The sequence below is a fragment of the Colias croceus genome, chromosome 10 (assembly GCF_905220415.1).
Source record: "Colias croceus chromosome 10, ilColCroc2.1".
In the NCBI taxonomy this organism is placed as follows: domain Eukaryota; kingdom Metazoa; phylum Arthropoda; class Insecta; order Lepidoptera; family Pieridae; genus Colias; species Colias croceus.
The window spans coordinates 8,141,444-8,163,412 of record NC_059546.1 but is presented as its reverse complement, the minus strand read 5'-3'; the positions used below and the strand labels follow the sequence as shown (position 1 = coordinate 8,163,412).

At 31.7% G+C, this 21,969-nt stretch overlaps 1 protein-coding gene across 1 annotated transcript in view; it reads right to left on the bottom strand.

The window, feature by feature from the left end:
- LOC123695213 overlaps positions 1 to 10,703 on the bottom strand; it is a 29,553-nt gene extending 18,850 nt beyond the window's left edge. The window contains exons 1-3 of the mRNA XM_045640983.1: positions 10,692 to 10,703; positions 9,039 to 9,186; positions 5,314 to 5,412 (exon numbers count right to left, since the gene is read on the bottom strand). Coding sequence (XP_045496939.1) covers positions 5,314 to 5,412; positions 9,039 to 9,186; positions 10,692 to 10,703 — 259 coding nt within the window. The remainder of the gene's footprint in view (positions 1 to 5,313; positions 5,413 to 9,038; positions 9,187 to 10,691) is intronic.
- Between the last annotated feature and the right edge of the window lie 11,266 nt (positions 10,704 to 21,969).

The window sequence follows — 21,969 nt, the reverse complement described above, 5'->3', positions numbered from 1 at the left end:
GATGTATCAAATTATGGTGGAAAAATAAATGATTTATTATTTATACATACCTATTGTATGTTTTTGTGTTATATTTTCCAAATGAAGCCGGTGACAAAATTGGATATAATATCTAGTTTTGAATAGTTTCGGCAACAATATATATTTTTAATATGTCTAAAAATAGGTACCTATTGAACTTTAATGTAAAACTTACTCATTCAATAAACTGCATAACATAGCCCACAATCCTTTAAGACCTCTAATGTTGTATAAAAAAAAAACATGCGTGTTCTTAAATAGGCTTCAAAACGGAAACGTAGCCTCGGAATGTAGCTTCACTAACGTTTTCCATTCATTTGTCAAATAAATTATCGTCTAAGTGGTTACAATAGGTTTCGTGCACACTGAATGTGTAAGTGATTTATAGTAGTGTGGGAGATGGCATTTTAAGCCCTTTTAAGATGCTTTAGTGAATATATATCAATAATTGACATAATATTTGTATATATGAATAGGTATTTTTATTAATTTTAATAGATTAACAAGAGAGCGAATGAAGTGAATTGATATTTATATTTTTTACCGCTAATGGTTAATCTTTACGAATTTATATGTATAAATAACAATTAATCACAATTTATAAATATTGGGAACGTTAAAAATAACTGAATCAATTATGAAATTGTAGAATAAAGAATAAAAATGTATATTTAAACCAAGCAAATTTTTCCCTACATCAGTTTTCATTGTGATTGATAAATCATTTTTTATAATTTTACTAAAATAACTGTTTCTTCAATAAATGTCTATTGTGAACACAGCCTTATAGTTTTTATTTTACATACAACTTAACGTAATTTTGCAACTTACTGATCAGTTAGCCAATTAGTATACGCTAGTTAGCTCGCTAATAAATTAAAGGGGATAAAGGAAAGGTTCTGCAAATAGCTTCTCGTACCTATACAATATCTTTTACATAAACTTTAAATAGTGTTTAAAGTACAACTATTTATAATATTTATCTAATGTAAAATAATTCATCCTGAGAAATTTGGAGCCGCTGTATTGTGAATCAAAACTAAGGAAAGTTTGACGAAAATTATTAAATTATCTCATTTATCTCATACAGAAGACACAAAATATACTCGTATTTTCTATGTAAGCATGTTTATTCAACATACCTATGCAGAGCAAATAGCTACTATAAAAAAAAAACTCAAACATTTATTTATTCAATTAGACTTCTTCGAGAAGCACTTTTGAAACGTCATATTTTTACATAGTTTTAACATTTACCACCGATTCGGAAAGCAGTATCTATGGAGAAAAACCGGCAAGAAACTCCATAGTACTATAGATAATATGATGTGCGTAATATTCAAAATATTACACCATTCAAATTTACAATACAATCCAATCCAATACAAACGCAAATCGATAGCACAGCCAAGAATGTAACTGTACCCTTAGCGACGGAATAATCGTGTCCCACAGAAGATCCCATTGATAGATGACCTACGACCCTAACCATACATAATAGCCTGGCTAATAGCCTATCATTAATCTAGACCAGTCTATGCCGTTCAACCGTAAATATATTTTAGCTTGCTGTTTAATGCATGTGAAATTAAATCCTTGTATGGTGAGGAAATTGTAAATAAAATGGATCTCAGATCGAACCGCTTCGTTGTCTATCTGTCTGTCACAGCCCTTTTTCGTAGAGCTTGAGATATCAAATTGAAATTGCGGTTATAACTTATATATTATTTATTAAAGCGTTTGAAATAGAACTATATTTCCATGGCTTATTGTTTACTGATTCAGGTAATGTTATTCAAATTAACTTCTACTTCGTACTAAAATGTACTGTATTTAAATTTTAAATACACAAGTGGTATCCAATAAAAATTCGCAGACGTAAAAAGTAAGAATATTGCAATTATATCGTTCTGTATATCGCACAAGATAAAAGGCATTTCAACAAAACGACTTAATGTTACAGTAAAAACAATGTCAATGCGAAATTGTAAGGTTCGTAAATTGACAGCTCTTAAACATTCCTTGTAGCATAAAATTGGTGTAATGGTGTTTTACATCTTGGCTTTTTATACCTTCGTGGATTTTGTCGACACACTTTACATACTTTGCGTACAATGTTTGTTTTAAAATCACTTATTTTTGCCTTTTTTACAGTTAAAAATGCTAAAGTTCAAAAGAATGATAGTCAATTATGTACACACTTAAATAGATTGAAACTTTTAAAGAGATCTTTACATTTTAATCTCATAAGTTTTTGTTAGGTCTTTTTTAATGTTGTCAACAATATAGAGGAAAAATAACAACGAAATTGAATTCGAGCCATGTCACGATCACCTTAAATTGAACGAATTGTTAACTGTGCCGCAAATTGAATGTTAGTGTGGTAGGCACAAGATAAATTATTTCCTAATGGCAGGTTGGATCTCAAACTGTTTGTTTTTGAATCCTATTTCATATAAAAAAGAGAAATAATCTTTAAAGAATCAGTTTGCAATGCAGCTCATAAATTACTTTAGAATGATAAATTTACAATTCGATAAGTAATCAGTTCATATTTTTATAGATTGAACAAGATAAGTTTTTTGTTAACTACCTACTATATACATGTTGTATCGATATACCTAATCAATTTTAAATAGTTTATTAAGCATGAAGTTGTGAAAAGTTAGAATGTTTTTATTTAATAGAGCTATTATGTAGTACTAGCTTCCGCCCGCGACTCCGTCCGCGCGGAAAAATTAAGAAAAATTAAGATTTTTTTAAACGTATTTTTCCGGGATAAAAAGTATCCTATTTTATGCCCAGGATAATAAGGTATAATTATACCAAGTTTCATCGAAATCGAACCTTTAGTTTTCACGTGATGCCTGAACATACAGACAGACAGACAGACAGACAGACAGACAAAAATTTAATCACATATTTGGGCTTGGTATCGATCCAGTAACACCCCCTGCTATTTATTTTTTCAATATTTTCAATGTACAGAATTGACCCTTCTACAGATTTATTATATGTATATGTATAGATTTTAGGTGTAAATTTATTAACTTATTATTTATTTACTTTTCAACATCATGCAAATAAAAAAATATTTATCAAGCTAAACGAAAATCAATCATAATTTACACTACAGACCATATGATTACCAGCGTTTATAGATTTCACGGTACATCATGGATTGAATCTCTAACAAACTCTCTCGTATAGCTGATATAATAATATTATACTAATACCTATCACCTACATTATAATTTTTAGATACAGCATACAATACTAGTTTCCCACCAGCGAGCATATTTCGTAAATAACTTTAATCATTTAAGGGTATCATTTAAGCTATCACCAATTTAATTAGATTTGTGTTTCTTAAATAATAGGGTTTGCCCTCAAAATAGTAGATCTGTCACCAAAATGTAGTCACCAAACAATGCAAAATCAGTTCCACAATAAATCACCTAAAATCCTGAGATATAAGGTCTAGTACCAAATAAATGTTTTTGTATGTATTATAATAGGTGTGTCCTAATAAGTATTTAAGCAAACTAATTTAAAGAGATCACCAATAAATCATATTATGTTACTAAAAGTTAAAATAATCAATATTTATTCTTAAAAATAATAACCACTGAATAATCAGCTCTGGTTTATTAGCTGGCTAATGGTTAACTTAATTAAAGTTAAAATAATCAATATTTATTGTTAAAAACCAATAATCAACCCTTCGAACTCCAAAACAGCGCTGATTGAATAATAAAGGGCGCCCCCTTTTTCTTTTCTGGCCGATAAGCACATTTTTTGCTTCTGGTGGGGAGTTGGCCAGCTAAGCGTGGCTAATCCGATAATATTATGTTTGCACATGTCAATTTTTAAAGCGCGCCAATTTGTCTCCGCCCCTTTGATCATTTTTTCATTAAAATTATAAATTGATGTATTAAATTGGTAACGAATACTATTAATTTAATATCTGAACGAAATAAAATGTTACTACTGTATTGGTGACAAAATATCAAATAAAAAGGAGTGGCAGTCAGGGATCGATAATCGATTTATTTGGTGACAGATCTACCATTCTGAGCACAGTGCTATTATTTAAGTAACAAAACTGTTATTATAAGAACGAAGTTTATATTCATGAAATGCAATATAATTTTATTGGTTATCGATCTCTTATTTTACACATATATTAACATTAATTTGATAATTCATACCTGGGAACAATTTTTGTTTATCTGAAAACGAAAATATTTCGTGGTGATAGATCTATTTATTAGGTGTTATAACTTGATGACAAATATAAATTTTGGTGATAGAAAATATAGTTCCCATCATTTAATAGGGTGATGTTTAAAATGTACATAAATACATACTAGGGACATTATATTACAAATTCCATAACGATAATATTTTAACGAATGACTAAGACGTTAGTATATATATGTACATTTAACATAATTATTAATTCAACTTAAAAAGGAATATTTTACGTATATATTATCATTCACAATAACTCTATCTTAAACGACCCATAACCTACCACAATACACATTTTCCTATCGTAATTTCTATAACACATTATTTTCACACAAACAAACATCTACCAAATCACTATCCATCATCAGTTGCACACAAAAACTTACCCGGATTAATGCCGCACTTGGCATGTAATTCATTATACCGTAATTGCTAGAACAAGCAAATAAACATACAATCCCACACCACAGATAATTTAATACTATCTCACATCAAAAGCAACACAATAAATAAATCACAAACAGTAACACACAAAAACTCACCGAGTTCAGTGTATTTCACATAATATAGAATCGTTATTCATCTATATATTATAAAGCTGAAGAGTTTGTTTGTTTATTTATTTGAATGCGCTAATATGGGAAATACTGGTCCGGCTTGAAAAATTCTTTCGGTGTTAGATAGCCCGTTCATCGAGGAAGGCTATATATCATCACACTAAGACCAGCAGGAGCGGAGCACTGCGGGTAAAACCGCGGAGCACAGCTAGTGAATCATAACCACACCAAACCCACCCAAGAGACAAGTCACAAACAACATTGTGGAACAACCTGCTTTCGGTGATATTCCCGAACACTTATGATATCGTTATCGAGGCATTTGAAGAGAGTCAACCTCCACCTTAAAAAGTCGGCAACACATCTTTGGACACGTCTGTAGATGCTAATGGGCTGTGGAATTTTTTACCATCAGGCGATCCATATGCTCGTTTGCCTACTCTCATATAAAAAAAACATAAACATACACACAAAAACTCACCGGGTTTAGTGCCGCACTTGGCGTACGCGATCCGAAACGAGAAGTACGTCTGTCCCGTGGACGGCGGCACGTACACGCACCGCGGGTCGCCGTGCTGACCTGCAACAATGGAATTATTTGTTACCACAGTTGTATACTCGCCGGAATATTTAAGTGAAGTCCCATGTCCCCGTAGTGGGGTAAGGGGCAGATGCATTATGCATACATCTGTTTCACTGATCGATTTTTTTTCTTTAGAGACAAGTAGGTGATCAGCCTTCTGTGTCCTACCAGACCGAGACATTTTTTTTTTTCTTCGTCTCCACCGGGAATCGAACCCAGGACCCCTCGGTTCTATGCTCACGCGTCAACCACTGTACCAAGGAGCGGTCTGCCGAAATATTTACAAAGATAATAAATAGTAAAATTATATCTCCATTACAAAAGTCGAGTACATTTCAGGTTGTTACTTTTACATGGCATCGATCTGCGGACCATTAAGAAGAGAGTGTATAGGAATACCAGTACTTGTGTTAGATGGGAATCTAAAATGCTACCCTCACACTTGCAATAGCTACGCTGATCACTTTGGTAAATAAAGCGTCTTACATTGCCGCCTTTTCCATAATTTTTTTTTTCAGTTTAGGTTGTGTCAGTTGTCATAAAAATTTGTGATAATTTCTTCTTAACACATAACACACACATCACAATATATTACAAGTATGGAAAAATCTGAACTGTAAAGTTTAAACAGAATCCGTGCACAAGTTTTAAAGTGAATTAACAGACACCTATGTGTTCATTTATCCATCAAACATCCTTGTATTACAAATGCGAAAGTTTTACCTAACTCAGATAATAGGTACATATAATTGAAATTATTTTATGAAGTGTTGAGTTGTGCCCACGGCTAGATACCTTGGGTGGGCTGGTCTTAGTTAATATAGCGTGAAAATGCTTACAGCTGTATCCAGAGAGCACGTAATATTTATACGGGCTGTAAACATATTTATAGTTTATACTTTATAGTAATTACGTTTGCCTTTTAATTCATTAATTTGTGATCATGTTCGATTGCGAAAGTGGTTTTGCAAAGCATACTTCTACGGTAGAAGTAGATACAGAGATACAGATTGTAAATACTATAAAACATTGCATAATAAAGATGAATCACATCTGAATGTTTTTATTAATTATTATCGGATCGGATAACTTTAAATGTAAACTGTAAACTATTCAAAAGAATACCAGCAGTGGCAATAGAGTTACTCATAGAAATCTAAAGTTATTTAGATTTCTATGGAGTTACTGCTACTGTTCAACATCAGCTTTTTTTTTCAAGAAATATAGCAAGTATTCTATAACCCCATTTTATAATCTAATAGAGACGTTTTAAGTCTTTATACTCAACAACATTACACGTACTTCTGTAGAGAATGAAAACGGTTAAATAAAAGTTAGAGAAAGTAACATTTAAACGCATATATAACGGTCCTATATACGAGTTAATTGCTAATTAACGCCCTACAATGCATGCTACAATTAAATTCATACATCACGTTGCTCTATATAAAATTATATACAATTATTTGTATAGCATATAAATTATGGAGTTTTTATAATGTCAGATATTTATAATTTTATGTTGTCCGTTTTTATAATATTAATATTTATGTTGTTCTTAACACAATTATGTTAAATTATGGCACACGGATGCGATAAATTTAAATGCTAAATTTGTTTTATTTTAAAAAACATTGCAGTATAATTTATTTAAGCATTTGATTAAGATCACAATCTCGACTTAGAACTGTGGCTCTATCTGAGAATTCATATTAGATATAAGAATATAATTTCTCTTCCCGAGCAAGATTATTTGATTCAGAGATATGCGATGATATCTTTACAATCTATTTACGATCCACAATTATATAAATTACATTATTCATATGACTTTGAGCTAGTGCAATCACTTAATATGATAGGAAATAAAAGTTTATATTCAAAGTTTCATCATCTCCAACTTCTTAACTTTAGAAACAGAGTAATCAGTAGAGCCACGAGTTGAAAAATGTATCATAATTATTTTATTCACGATAATATTTAATCTCCGCTTAAAATCTTCATAGATTATCTTGAGATCTACCAAAACTAGTTATCTTGCTTTTGGTCATTAATTTTCTAAATCAATTTCTTTCCAGTATTTATATTGCACAATATTTATACGACAGATAGGTAATATTTTTAAGGCACGATCCCAAAAACGACGGAATTCTCATCAGTGCCTACTATTATAACATTTTGCGAGGCTTTACTTATTTACCTTTCAGTGCCAATATTAAACATTCGTTTTACTAGTGTTTTTCATTTAAAAAACCTATCAATATCCATATGAAACCTTCGTTTTACTAGTCTTTTTTTCACTTAGCCTATCATTCTCTATAATAAACTTATGTAGAGCATTACAGCCACATTAAACTACGCCTACATTCAAAAACTTCATTGAGCCTCAATTACACCTGGACCACTACGCATTCAGAGCGCTACTAATTGTTGCCACTAATTATACACTTTTCACTTACTTATGACGAATGAAAACTCAAATATTTTAACCGCTTTACTGTTAGCGAGTGTACGCTTAAAAATATTTATATGGAAGCTTGAATTAACTGTACATGTTGTTATAGTGATATATTATGTACTGAGATCGTATTGAAGAGACTAATCATTGATCTACATAATTAATTAGCAGTTATAAACATACATACTAATATTATAAATGCGAAAGTAACTCTGTCTGTTACTCAATCACGCCTTAAAACTACTGAACTACTGAATTTGCATGAAATTTGGTATAGAGGTATTTTGATACCCGAGAAAGGACATAGGCTACTTTTTACCCCGGGACATAGGATAGGTTTTATCGCGGAAATCCCATGGGATCGGGAACTATGCGGGTTTTTCGTTGACTGCACGGGCGAAGCCGCGGGCGGAAAGCTAGTATAAAATAGCTATGACATTCTCCAAACGACAAACTACACTATCAAGGCACTTTCATAATTGGTCGTGTAGTTCAAATCATTTACATAAATTTGGTTAAAGATAACACTTATACGAAAATAACGTTCCCCAAAATAGGCTTTCAAAAGATTATCAAAAGTTTATTTTTAATTGATTGGATGATATTGATATAGAAAGATGTTAACACATACTAAACAAGTTCCAGCTTAATCTATAATTCATATTATATAAGTAAATAACCTCATCATAGTAAATACCAGCTGGTTCCGATTCAACATCAAGTGTGTAAAAAATAAATATATTCTTATAAAACAACTTTTTTGTGATCTACTACCTTGTTTCCGCAATTTAGTCCAGCTTAATAAAGACTAAATATGAGCGACTTATTTCATTTATTTATTGCACATGTTAAAATTCTAACATTTAGACAGATGGTATTTTTAATACAAAATGAGGACTTCAAAAAGAGCAAAAATTTTAGAAATGATCAAACGTTAAAACGCATTTATGTTTTCCACCATTATATTCGTGTTAATCCTGAAGATACAGGTCAAAAAAGTAGGACATTTGCCAAACTTTTTTCTACCTGTCAGCTATTTGTGCGTAAAACAGTAACAACCTTTTTGTTCTCCGGGGAAGGAACCGTGGGTTATGTCGGATTCAAACAGTAACAACCTAACATACATTCTACTAAACTTTCGCTTTTACTACTAGTATATATTTACCTTTAGAAGAAACAATGCCTTCAAACGGATGCGAGAACGTCAGGTGGACGTCCATGTGGTCCTTCCCGCACATCACTTCGAGGGACTGTATCACAGGCATGCCGTCTGGCCTCTCCGTGGGCCATAGCTCGCCCGCTCGTGCTTTGGTCTGTAAGGAAACGTTAAAATTACTAAAAGTTCAAGTTGATAACGAACTGTTGTAAAAAAAGCATATTAACTTATTGGCCAAAGAGCTTTTGGCTAAGAGGAAAGTCAAAATAGGATTTTCCGGACCGGCAATCTGGTATTTGCAACGTGTTCTTCAATAAACGACTGGGCTTGGATAGGACAGCCATCAAGTTCGACAAATTACTAGTAAAACTTGTATTCAAAATAAAAATTTGTTACGATTCACATTGGAAATAAAGTTATTCTCATAGATTATACTTAAATTAGATACAAATCAAATACAAACTTAACGTTTCCACACGCTTCTAACAATCGCGTGATAAACGCTTAAATACCACATTCAAAGGGCATTTATTTATGCACCCTCACGATTATTATATAGAATACATATCAAGAAATTGTAACAACTTGACCTGTCTGAACGAAAACGATTTGATGAATAGCGATTGGTGATTCCAGGAAAAGCGTCCAGCCGTTCCCACGGCGGGGAATTTGCGACGTGAGACAGACATACATTGTTATGAAATTAGAAAGAGAAAGCGCGTTGCGGCAATTTACATTTTTGAAGAAAAAAATTGTACGGACCACATTCATCTTGTGGGCGCACCTGTATTTTATATTAAAGGCGTGATTAATCAAACAGATAATATGAAAATTTGATAAATACCGTTATTCGTGATCAGATTAAGGAGCGGGGTATAGTTTGCCCTATAATTGACTATACTGGATTTAAAACACACACCACTAAAATAATAATGGATCGGAAATGATCTAAAAATAAAGCCGAGAAAGTGTAAAAGAATTTCAAGAATGAGCTATCGCACTCATCAGCAGAATACAATAAATAATTATATTAAGAGAGTTACAACAACAGTTTTCAATTAAAAATATCCGGTATCACACTGACTCATCAAAGCGTACATTATAGCACATTATAGTTAGAGTCTATGAACTTCATTGAAAGTTTTATCAATAACTCGTGCACTTGAACCACTGAGGAGCCGGCCGCAAGCTGCATTCATTTGAATACTTTACTTTCACTTTATTATAAATTCATCGCGTGTTCATCTCCACTTTGCTGAAGATATTTCAACGGTATTGATCAACGTGATGCGATAATGCCATAAATTAAGAGCCTTTTCGCAAACATAATGCGCAATATATTCTTTGATGATTTGCATTTTCAGTATCGATTATTTTCATGTAGACATTCCTAAGAGCTATTTCGAGTGCAGTTTTCTAATTTCTGCAATGTGCATTGCTTTTACTTTTCAGTCGTGGACTTTAGTGCTTTTGTAAGTGAACTGAATATTATAACCGACTTATTTCCCTTGTGTTGCTTCTTCTCTTACACAATAATGTTTTTTTTTTGTTATTGATAATATATCACAAGCTAATTGGAATAACTGGAATTTTTGTACTTTCTATTTATACGAGTAGGATTCGAAAAATATATATTTTTCTGTTATATTTGATAAACCTCACCTCAGAATTCATCGTTATCATAACAAATGTAATTACAATACCCACTAAAATAAACATAAAACAGCAAGAAAAGTTAGAAAAAACAGCAGTAGTTACACTTTCTTCTACTCTCTTTGACACTCTTTCGACACTAATGAAATACTTCAAGAATCCGCTCTTGTGAGACAGTACACTGTGGTTATACTTTCCTTATCTCAACACAAGGTGAGAACGAGACAGTTCGCGTGCTAGTAATTTCGTGAAATCGCACTCTTCTATGAACAACTATTATTATTGAACACGTGTCTTTTTCACACTACTTGCATGCAAAATATGGGCGGGTCACATCTCACAATTAGACGTTACGATCGTATACTTTTCAATAAAAACACAGGTAGGTACTGGCAGATAAACATAGTGTTCTATGAAGCGTATGGCATTATACTTCCTTGAGTATACTTAATAAGTATGTGCCAGATATAAAAAATAGTCATGTTAGGTTTAATACATAATATTATGTAGTTCTGTATGTAGAAGTTGTATCAAATTTTCATTTCCCTACTTTCCTGCTTCGCTTTTACAGTTTTTATTGTAGTGTTTAACGTTTTACTGCTAATTATGACTAAAAATTTTCATATTTATTTTTCGAAATAGCACTTTTCTTTTATATCATGACAATATAAAAAAAGTATTGATTTCATAGTCACTTCTTTCTCTATCATTGACTGTATAACAAAATACTACATGTGGTTATTATTACACTGTAATAATCACATTCTAAGCTATAACTTTAATGCAGCTCCACGTGTTTGTCTATTATTGATCACAATTGTCTTTTAATTGATCTGAAGAACACGCTTTTCCTGTACATCAATAAAGTTATAGAAGCAAATGTTTACAAACAATAAACGGACGGTATTATTCTCAAGTTTTTTTTTTATTTAACTAGGGATTTTAAAACTAAAAGTAGTACTAAATACTTAACATGTTGATATTATGATTTCTTTTACAAACGTAAACATTCGAATATTCAAACTCAAACTCAAACATTTATTTATTCAATTAGACTTCTTTTAGAAGCACTTTCGAATCGTCATTACATAATATTTTCATGGCATTTGTATTAGTCGGTGCTTTTGCAGAATTTTAGGCTTACAGAACTCAATAATCAAATAACTAATTTATCCCTACAGAACTCAATAAACAACAATCCAAAAGGAACTCTATATTTTTCTATTTATCAAAAACGCTTCATCTATTTCGTAGGTAATATATCAATGAGATTTAATACGTATTTTGATCAAGTGTAAAGCAATAGTAATCGATTTTCATCTATGTTAAACGGATACTCGGGCGCAGTACAGCTGCGTTCACAGAAACGATCTTACGGTAACCGCAGCGGTGGAACATTCTGGGTTGCTTTTTATGTGCCTAGGTGTAAATTAATTAATTGTTTTAATTACATTTTATTTCAAGCAAACAACTGTTTCATTTATTTATATTAAATTTATATTTATATGCGATGTGGTTGTTGGGTTTAGTACTTAGGTAGGTATCATATACGATTAATGAAAATGAATCATAGAATGAAAAGAAATTAATTAGATATTAATTAATAATATAATTAATTTATAACATGATTTACAATATACTTACCTACTTAATTTTCAATCTTTTTGCAAAGTATGTATTATTTTATATTCAAACAAAACTTTATCTGCTTCTACGAGGTAGGAGATAAATAATTGTACAATACAAACATCAAGAATCACATAAAGCAATCATAATACGTTTCAGAATAACTTGTAATGATATCCAAGCGTATCAATTTATGTTCCGTTTCTAAATAACAAATTCGATTTGGTTACGAATTACCCTACTGACGTTTCTTCCCATAGTCCACAGATATAATGCCAAAACCACCGCCCGCAGGGACAGCGAATCTAAGCCTGCGTGTTTAATATCACGCAAATTCGTTTTTTCTATTTAATAATATTATATTAAAGAAAGATTTCATGTATAGAAAAAATCTTTAGATACGGCTGTATATGATTATTTATCAAAGACGCGCACAAAAACCTCGTCGACACCACAGAATACATAATAGTAGCTAACCTACACGGTAAACATTTGTTGTGTGAAAAAGTTGAATCAACATGTTTCAATAATATCAATAATGTATTGCGGAGTTGATAACGCATGTTGAAATGTTCTTGACCAAAACATTAACATTTAAACAATATTACCAGCAACATAGTTGATCAACTGTTGTTCGAATGTTTACGATAATTTTTAGTCTCATTACAACCAATTACTAAACAGTTGGACCCTACATATCTGATCATACGTTCCATTACACATCCATCAGATCCGCAATTCAACAAACAATAATCCAATGATTGAATACTCTTCCAAATTACACGATCAGAAGCTGGATTGCTTGTGCGCGTGGCCGCCATTACAGTAATGACGGTGTGCAGTAATAACAAATGCTCATAGCGGATTATTATGAGATGTGATTTCTACATTTTCACTTGTCACCTGGATTTCCTTTTATACATTTGTTCTAAACTTATATCCTTGAAAACGAACCGCAGACGCTCTAGATACTCGTTCATGTTTTGTTTATTTTATTTTGAGGACCTTATGGTTGTAAATAAACGTAAAAATAAAAATGATGATCATTGCAAGCCAAGCCAACCTAAACATAGTACTGAAATTCTTTAGTGAGGAAAACAACACGGTAACTTATAGCAGTCTATACAAATTCGATATTTTACTTATTATTCCGAAAGAAAAACGCTTCATTTTCAGTAATTGTAAACAATCTCGAAAATCTTTCATTTAAACCTGTAAAAATAACATTTTCTTGTATTTAACGATTATGTTTATTCGTGGCAAAATCATAAATTCCAATTATTCAATAATTTATGAAAGTTAATGTTTTCTTAGCTATTAAAATATCTATGTTTACGTCTGACTTCGGCTTGGCTTTAAATCAACGACTTTAACAGACAGTCGGCTTATTGCATATGCTAATTTATAGAATCCTTGTTAATATGGGAGATGAATAAGTTATTGTAGAAAGGAATTATCTGGATTCACATAAAAATAACCAAGTCTGTTCTAGGTACTGGTGACAGGTGCCTTTTAATTGGTTTGATATACTGGACGATTCAAAAGCATTGTTTTTGAATAAAATGTAGGATATTGTTTGTGTTCGATAAAAATATAACTTTAGCAGCGTTAACATACTATTATGACTTGAAATACAGAGTAATAAATTTAATGTATAATAAATGAGGAAACATACTAGTTTTCTATATAAAAATAAGCTTATACAATATATAAAAATTATATCAGCAATAAAACAGAATTTTTCCTATGATAGCAGGTACCAATGTTTATAGTTATTAATCCGCGAAAGCTAAACAAACATTTAAAAATATAAACATACATCTAATATTACGTTTGAATCAATAAAGGAGAATGGCGAAACTGGGCCTAAGTGTTACAGAAATCATAATATATTTAAAATTCATTATGTTATTTTTAGTAATTCTTGGTAAAATATTTACTTCTGATTCTATGGGAAAACAAATCTTTGAAAAAAAAGATAATATTGTGTTCACTACCGGCATTGTTATTTAGATTTCTATGACTACCGGTCTTATCAAGCAGAGATTGTCAGTGTTGTCAGGAGTAAAAAAGTCGAATATATCGATTAATACGAATGAACGTCTATATTTTATTTTTAATTTTATTGAATTCAAATGCTTTAAATCAGAAGCAAAACCCAACTTATTTTTAACACATATCTTAATTTATTTAGATCATTTTATAAAATAAAAACATGTTTTACTTAATCAATAATAATTATGACATTTTTATTTAGGTAGCTGGCCATTAATAAAATGTCAAATTATTAATCATAATTGTGTCAGTGATGAGTGATTTGTTTGTTTGTTGTTTGACATTTGAGTGAAGTTTTAGGCCCTTCTCCCATTACGATACGCATAGGCGATTCAAGTATCCTGAAAGTCTCGGAGACTAGTCGCCGCGGAGTATCTCACATACATTTTTATGTAGGCTCGCACACTACGCTACTGGTATCCTACACGTCCGCGACTAGTATAGCACTACTCACCGTGTCGGTCGCTTTGCATCGCGTCTCGACTCTCGCGCGTATCTCTTCGTTAGAAAGATAAAAATATCTAATCATCATGTTGTAGTTCTCATTCGGCTACAAAAACTCTACAATTTATGTTTCTTTCAATATATGGATGAATCCAGTACTTCTTACTCTTACGTTGGCGTCTTCTATTTCTATAAAAAAGAAAAACTGCAAGAGCTTCTTCGTCACTGGAATTGCTGATTGCTCGACATAACGACGTAACTGTTGTTGCAATAAATAAATGAATTATTATTATTATAACGTCGGTCCACAAAAACGAGGCACAATAATGATGAATTTAGTCATTTTTCAGTCGCATAATATGCGAGCATCGGGTAGCCAGCAAATATCTAAGTAGTATTCTACGCGAGTATCGTATTCTAGAAGTATCGTACCTAATGGCAGAAGGGCCTTAGTAACGTTATATTCAAAATTGATCTTAATCAATATCCCAATATCTCTGCTATCCCATAGAAAAGATCTATAATTATTATATTCATAGAGTCTGTATATTTTTATCTATTTAATCACCCATAAATCATCAGTGTAACGATCAGGCCCAGAGTCCTATGGGAGTTTGCCATTCTCCTTTAAAACCCAGATTAATTTATTTGATGTGTGTCACGTCGTTGGTATTTTAGCAAGTTTTTAAAAAGAAAGCGACATAGATAGATGTGTGAGTCATTTTATACACGGCGTTAGTGAAAATTCCTCAGGAATGTGAAATTATTTTATGGTATTCGTCAGTTTAAGTATGACGTATTACATGTGAATTGTTAATATGTAATAATAACTCATGTTAATATTATTATTTACAAAATAAGAAACATGGAATTAAAGTCGCATGACGTTTTTTATAAAATAATCGAAATTTATCTCATTTTAATTGTTAATGTACCAAGAATAAATAAAAACATTAAAATCCCTTTTAAACAATCAACCACGTTCATACTCATTTGAGGTAGATAACATTTATAGCTTAAAACAAAGTTGTTTTCCTGGGCTACCTATTTCCACATTTCATAATCGTGTTACAAGAATAATAAAGATAAACACACACTAAAATTTTGTCTCATTGATGGGTACATAAAACAAACAACTTTTTTACTTCTTAAGACGTGCATATTTGTAGATTATTACACTTTTAATTTAGTACTATCAGTTTTTAATTTAAGTGTTAAGGTAACTAACGAATAGAACAAGTGTAAAAAATATTATCAGTCAATATTATTAATTCTTGATTGTTTCTATGGAAGCAGCAATAAGCTTAGCTACGTATATAGGTAATATTATGTACTACTATACTTTGTAGTTATTTTGTATTTTACATGTCAAATATATATTTTGTTGCAAAGTCAATAGTCCATAACGAAGCTTACTGTAAAATATTTAACATCGTCAGTGCTATAGAGAAAAATCTTCACAATGGTTAGAGCCACTACAGTTTGAAATTTCTATACGCATTTACCATCGATTTACAATTTACAACTTTACTACAATTCCGTCGTAAATTACCTTGAGTATTTTTTACAGCATCGATCGCGAGACGCGAAGTAATAACTAATAACTTAATTACACAAAACTAATCTAGTTACGTCACCTGTGTTACCTCGCATGAATTATTTCCTCTAAAAAGCCACGCCCTTGCAATCGATAATGGTATTTTTTGAGCTAGTTTTTTGGCAGTGTGTCTCCTTACGATATACTATACTTTAGCCTATAGGTCAACGACTCTCTGCCAGGTGTGGTTTTACTTTTGAATAATTTACTAGATGAGTCTTAATTGGACTCCGTTGAATATAAAAAGTGATATAACTGTATTCAACTTAAACTTAATATCATGTTGATAACGAAATAACTTTGAGATTTAGGTGCAAATGTTAAAAGCTGAGCTGTGACTTAATTTTAGAATTGATAAAATTTATAAATCACACGCTCTTAAACTTAATTTACACAATTTAATAGGTGCATATAAATGATATTCATTCTAAGCTTTAGGTGTAGATAAATATATAAAGGTAGATCTTTAAACCATACAATTAAATTTGTTACTTAGCATTTTGCTTCGCTGATGTGCTCATATCCGTTTCCACCCCCATTTACTCTTTTCAGTCTATTTGTCGGGATAAGAATAAGCTCCTTTTTTTCTCCAAGAATTAAATTTTTACAACGTTTCAGACTCAGACATAGTTACGAAATAAACCGACATGCATTTATAATATAAGTATGAATGATGGAAGTATAATAAAAGACGAAAAGGTGAATGTCTCTTCTAGGTTTTATTACATTATGATTCACAAAGATAATAGAGCCGAATCGGCCGCGGTATAACGTGTCATTTTCTCATCACACTAGTTCAATGGGAAGCGATAATTATTTCACTATTTAACAGTTTGCTATGAACAAAACTTAATTTATCCATTCGTCATGGGAATTTGATTTATGTTATATTGTATTTACTAGTTTTCAAGATTACGAATGCGTCGCCCTTTAAGTAACAAACACAAACATAATTGAATAATTGCTTATGTTAAAATTTCATGGTCGTTTTGATCGTTTTATAACATATAATGTGGGATAAAAATACATTTCCGCTGACAACTTATCTCAAATCATATATTTATACTAGCTTATCCCTTATTTTTTTAATGTATTAATATGTAAATACTCCATATTGTTAGATCCGGAAAACACTTGACGTTTGCACTTCGCTTCTTGAAATTACAGAATGACCTACACTTTGAAATCACAAGTAGTACCAAAACGTAAGTCAATAAGACCCCATCAAAAAGGTTAATAAACACATTCCACCTAAACAATTGGATACAATACATAATACTACAGACATGCCCTAACGGCGTGTTTAATGTACTATGATAAGCAGGCAGCGGTTGTAATGAATTTTTTTACGTTGACACGTGAATGCCACTAATTTTCCATCAGGCAAGCCCTACTCGGTACACCGTATAATTTGATGATTACAATTCTATTTCTTCTATTTATAACTTGCCGCTCGGTATTTGTAGACGGAGAGCTGAATAAATTATTTATTTCGCAAATTAACATTTACAATTTCCTATGTTCTTATAACGAGGCCTATGGATATGTTGACAAATATTATAATATTTAATGTGTACTTTATTTAGTGAAGCAATTATGTTCAAATTTTTATTTTTATTATCTTCAGGTTTCTACTACTCACATGAATCTATAATTTTTTAATCATTAGTTTCAAAATAGTGATACATAATACCACTATATAATATCAGATAATATTAAAAATTATATTGCACTAGTAATGATGGAACATGCAACTTATTTGTAACCTACTATAAAGTTATAAACAGAGTAAGCTTTCAATACGAATATACATTGATAACCTAAACACAATACTATCTCTTAGACTATACAAGTAATAAATTACATGTATTCATCTGGCCGGTACCTCTGTACGTCTGTATTCCTCTCATAATCACACGAAAATTGATGCCTACGAACAATGAGATGATGTTCGATGCAGTTTTAGCTGGCTTTATCTTACGTGCGGCGCACTGATTGGATTCGATTATATGCATACAATTTTGTAATAATTCAAACATAATATAAGAGAACAGAAAATTTGAAAGAATCAACGCTTTGTATATTTTAAATCCTAATTTCATTTAAAATTTAATTGATCTTAAATTGGAGTAGAAACTTTAATCTTTTCATTGCGAAACTGCATGCCTTACAGGGCTCGTAGTTAAGAAAGTATGTACCGACTTAACATAAGTCTTTTCAACAGAATCGACCAATGTAACAGATATTAATGTTGGTATGTTGCTATTATAGTCCTTTTCAGCTATGATGATTCCTGTGACACTTCATCGGGTTACGAATTACGTATTTTATGTTTAAAACGCCAAAATAATTTTAGTGCATAATATTTTTATTTTATGGCGGCATTATTACCAAAAATATAAAAATGAAACATCTTAAGCTTATAAATCAAAAACAGTATTGTTTAGTTTAATATAATGAAAAATAAAATAAAATAACACAAAAATATAATACCTACGCAACTCGTGTACATGAAATGGATCGTTGAAAAATCATAGAGTTGGAAAATCATATAATCGGCGCCCATCTTGTGATCGTTTGTCAATCGAGTCAATCGTATGTACGAGTGCGTCAGCCTTGTATACAAGTTGCATTTTTATATTGATACTTTACGTGGTATTCTGTTATTGTTACTAATTGTTATTGTTGACTTTTTGTTGCTGTTGTTTGCTAAGTTTCCTTAGTTAATTGATGGCGAAATGCCGAAAAATCTAATTTTGGTACATTATTCAAATCGATTTCATTTCCATATAAAATATTATCGATTATCGGAAACAATTGATATGATTTCAGTAAAGACATCTCTACACGTGTCAAAAATCGATGTGTCACAGAAATCATCTTAGGTGGAAAGGACTATAGTTACCAAATTAATTCTAATAGAGCGCGATACATATCAAACGTACATATTTCAAAATGAACTCAAATAAATCACAGTTTAACCTTAATCTGTAATCTAAATCACACATTCAATACAAATTAATAGTTGAAATTAAAAATAATTAAAAATATCTCCGCATATTAATTGCAGGTTTTTCTTAATATTAATTACTTTTAAGCCGTTACGATAAAGTCAATGCCTACGGGAATATGACTTTAAATAAATCACTTTTACGACAACACTCAGTGTTTGAGAGCTTTTAATATTACGATAAAACTTCCTGATTTTAAATCAAGCGTTCATGTTTTGCTGACAAACAAAACTGGTTTAAATTCTTTATATAAATTTCTACGCGTGCTGCTTAATTCCTTTATAACGGCGGAGTTAATGTTGATGAAATGTTGAGCTTTTGAGTGAAACTGTATGGTTTATATTCAAAAATTAAAGTGCTATCTATCCACTTTAATTTTTGAATAGTGGAATGCGTTTCATCTTTAGGGGACACTTTCTACTGGGATTCACAGAAATATAACAATAATAACACAATTAGCGTAACGTTAATATGACATGTTTCAACAATCTTTAAGTACTAAAACACCTAAAAGATTAACAATAAAAAGAAACGACAATTACGCAAGCAACGTAACCGATAACTCCCTTACATGAACAAAACCACATTCCGGTACGTCTTACAATAATCAGCACTCTCGTATATTTAAAACCAATTATCTCAAAGATATTAAGTGTAAGGTATATCCGAAAGAAAGTTCCGATAAGCGAAAACACCATTACGACAAACTTAAATGAATTTATTGACGCGTTACTGAAACTTAGCGACTCGGGCAGCTAAAGCCGGCTACTCACGTACCTGCCGCAGGGGCAATATTGGAACAATCTCGTTGCACGGCGGTTGGAGCAATTTCAGCTGTTCTCAAAATTGCTTGTACTGTACACATTTAAGGAGTCAATTAAGGGTGCACTTCGAATATTGCCCCCTGCAGCAGGGGTGACGGCGTGAGTAGCCGGCTTAAGCTTTTATATTTACGAGCATTTAAATGAGTGGTGATGCAAATATAAACCGGAATGATATTACTTTCGATCATTGTAAGTACTGAACGAAAGTTGTGAGCGAATACAGATGCTTGATGGATGCAGGCAGAAAGGTAATACGAGTATAATAACGACTTGATGATGTAAGGTTGGTTGATAATGCCGCCTTTTTATGCAAAAATAAGCTTGTTTATAACCATGGATTATGGTTATTGTAAATACTAAAGTATAACCTATAAATTATATTTGTAAACTTTAGTTAAGGAAGAGCGGGTCCTCCTGACACAGGTTTTTGTGAACTTACTAGGAGGACTCATCCATTTTCTGTCTTTGAAAATTGTGTGTATGAAATGAATATATTTTTCATTTCATTTTTTTTCATAACCTTTATGCAAATTTCTCTTTATTCAACAGTAATTTTTATCAAGTTTGATCTAATCTCTGGCTGACGTACTAAGTGGTTAAACTTCAACTATACAACTACCAGAACGAATCAGATGTAAACGAAAAGTTCATATTCTATAAATCTAAAAAGTAACAGAATTTGGTATAAATGTAATTAAATCTATAAACGCCCTCTCCCCAAACGCATTTTCACACAGTTTCGTTTTCGCGGCATCACCAGTCACCTGTACAGAGGTTGCATTGTCCACTGACCGTTAGCATTCCAGTACGGGGCGTCATCACGAAATCTGCATATTCATCGTATCTACTAACTGGATGGACTCCAAACGGTTATGGGTATATCTAACCGAGACAGGGGTATTTATGCGCGTGTGTGATCCGCTTAAATTATATGTGCGTAGTTTGAATGGGGTTATGTGCTAAGTTTTGCATGTTGTTTTAGTGTATGTAAACTGCACTGTACTGCGTTATTTATTTTAACACGTAATACGTCTGTTTATATAAATGGAATCATAAAAATTTCTTCTAGATATATAGATATTATGATGTTTAAAAGATTTTTTATTGACATTAAAAATACAGTTTTATCGTAAATTATTCGAAAAATATAGGTAATAAAAAGTCATTATTTTATCAAATAGTCAATTAGGTCAAAAAGATCCCTACTTTCGATATACGGTGCACATTCAGGCTTTACAAGATACAACAAGAGATTTTAGATGCCAAAACATTGCTATCAAGAATGCACGAAGCATCTCAGATTTAGTACGTGTACAGATGACTATTACTATACGTATAGACTTCAAAGCGCATCCTTAACAAGACCCATGTCTGTACAGAGATAACGAGCTTCAAAATTCAGTTATTTCCTTGAAAACATGGAAAATCACGACTCCCATTTGCGTACCACACGCCCAGCATAGCTAACATCTGACCGCGTTAGCTTACCACGTGACTGAGTTAACAATAAGCTACCTATTGTACGGTGTGCTAAAAACTCCACTATTTATGAGTGTTTCCAAACATGCTAATGATTTGTTTTGTCCGTATTAGAATTACAAAGGGGACGGATCTGTTTGAGAATGTTATTGTAATTAATGCAGCAGCAGCAGTTGTTATAGTTAGAGAATTTATATTAGGGAGTTATTTTACTTGTGAAGAGAATAATGTGGTAAACACTGCATGTATAC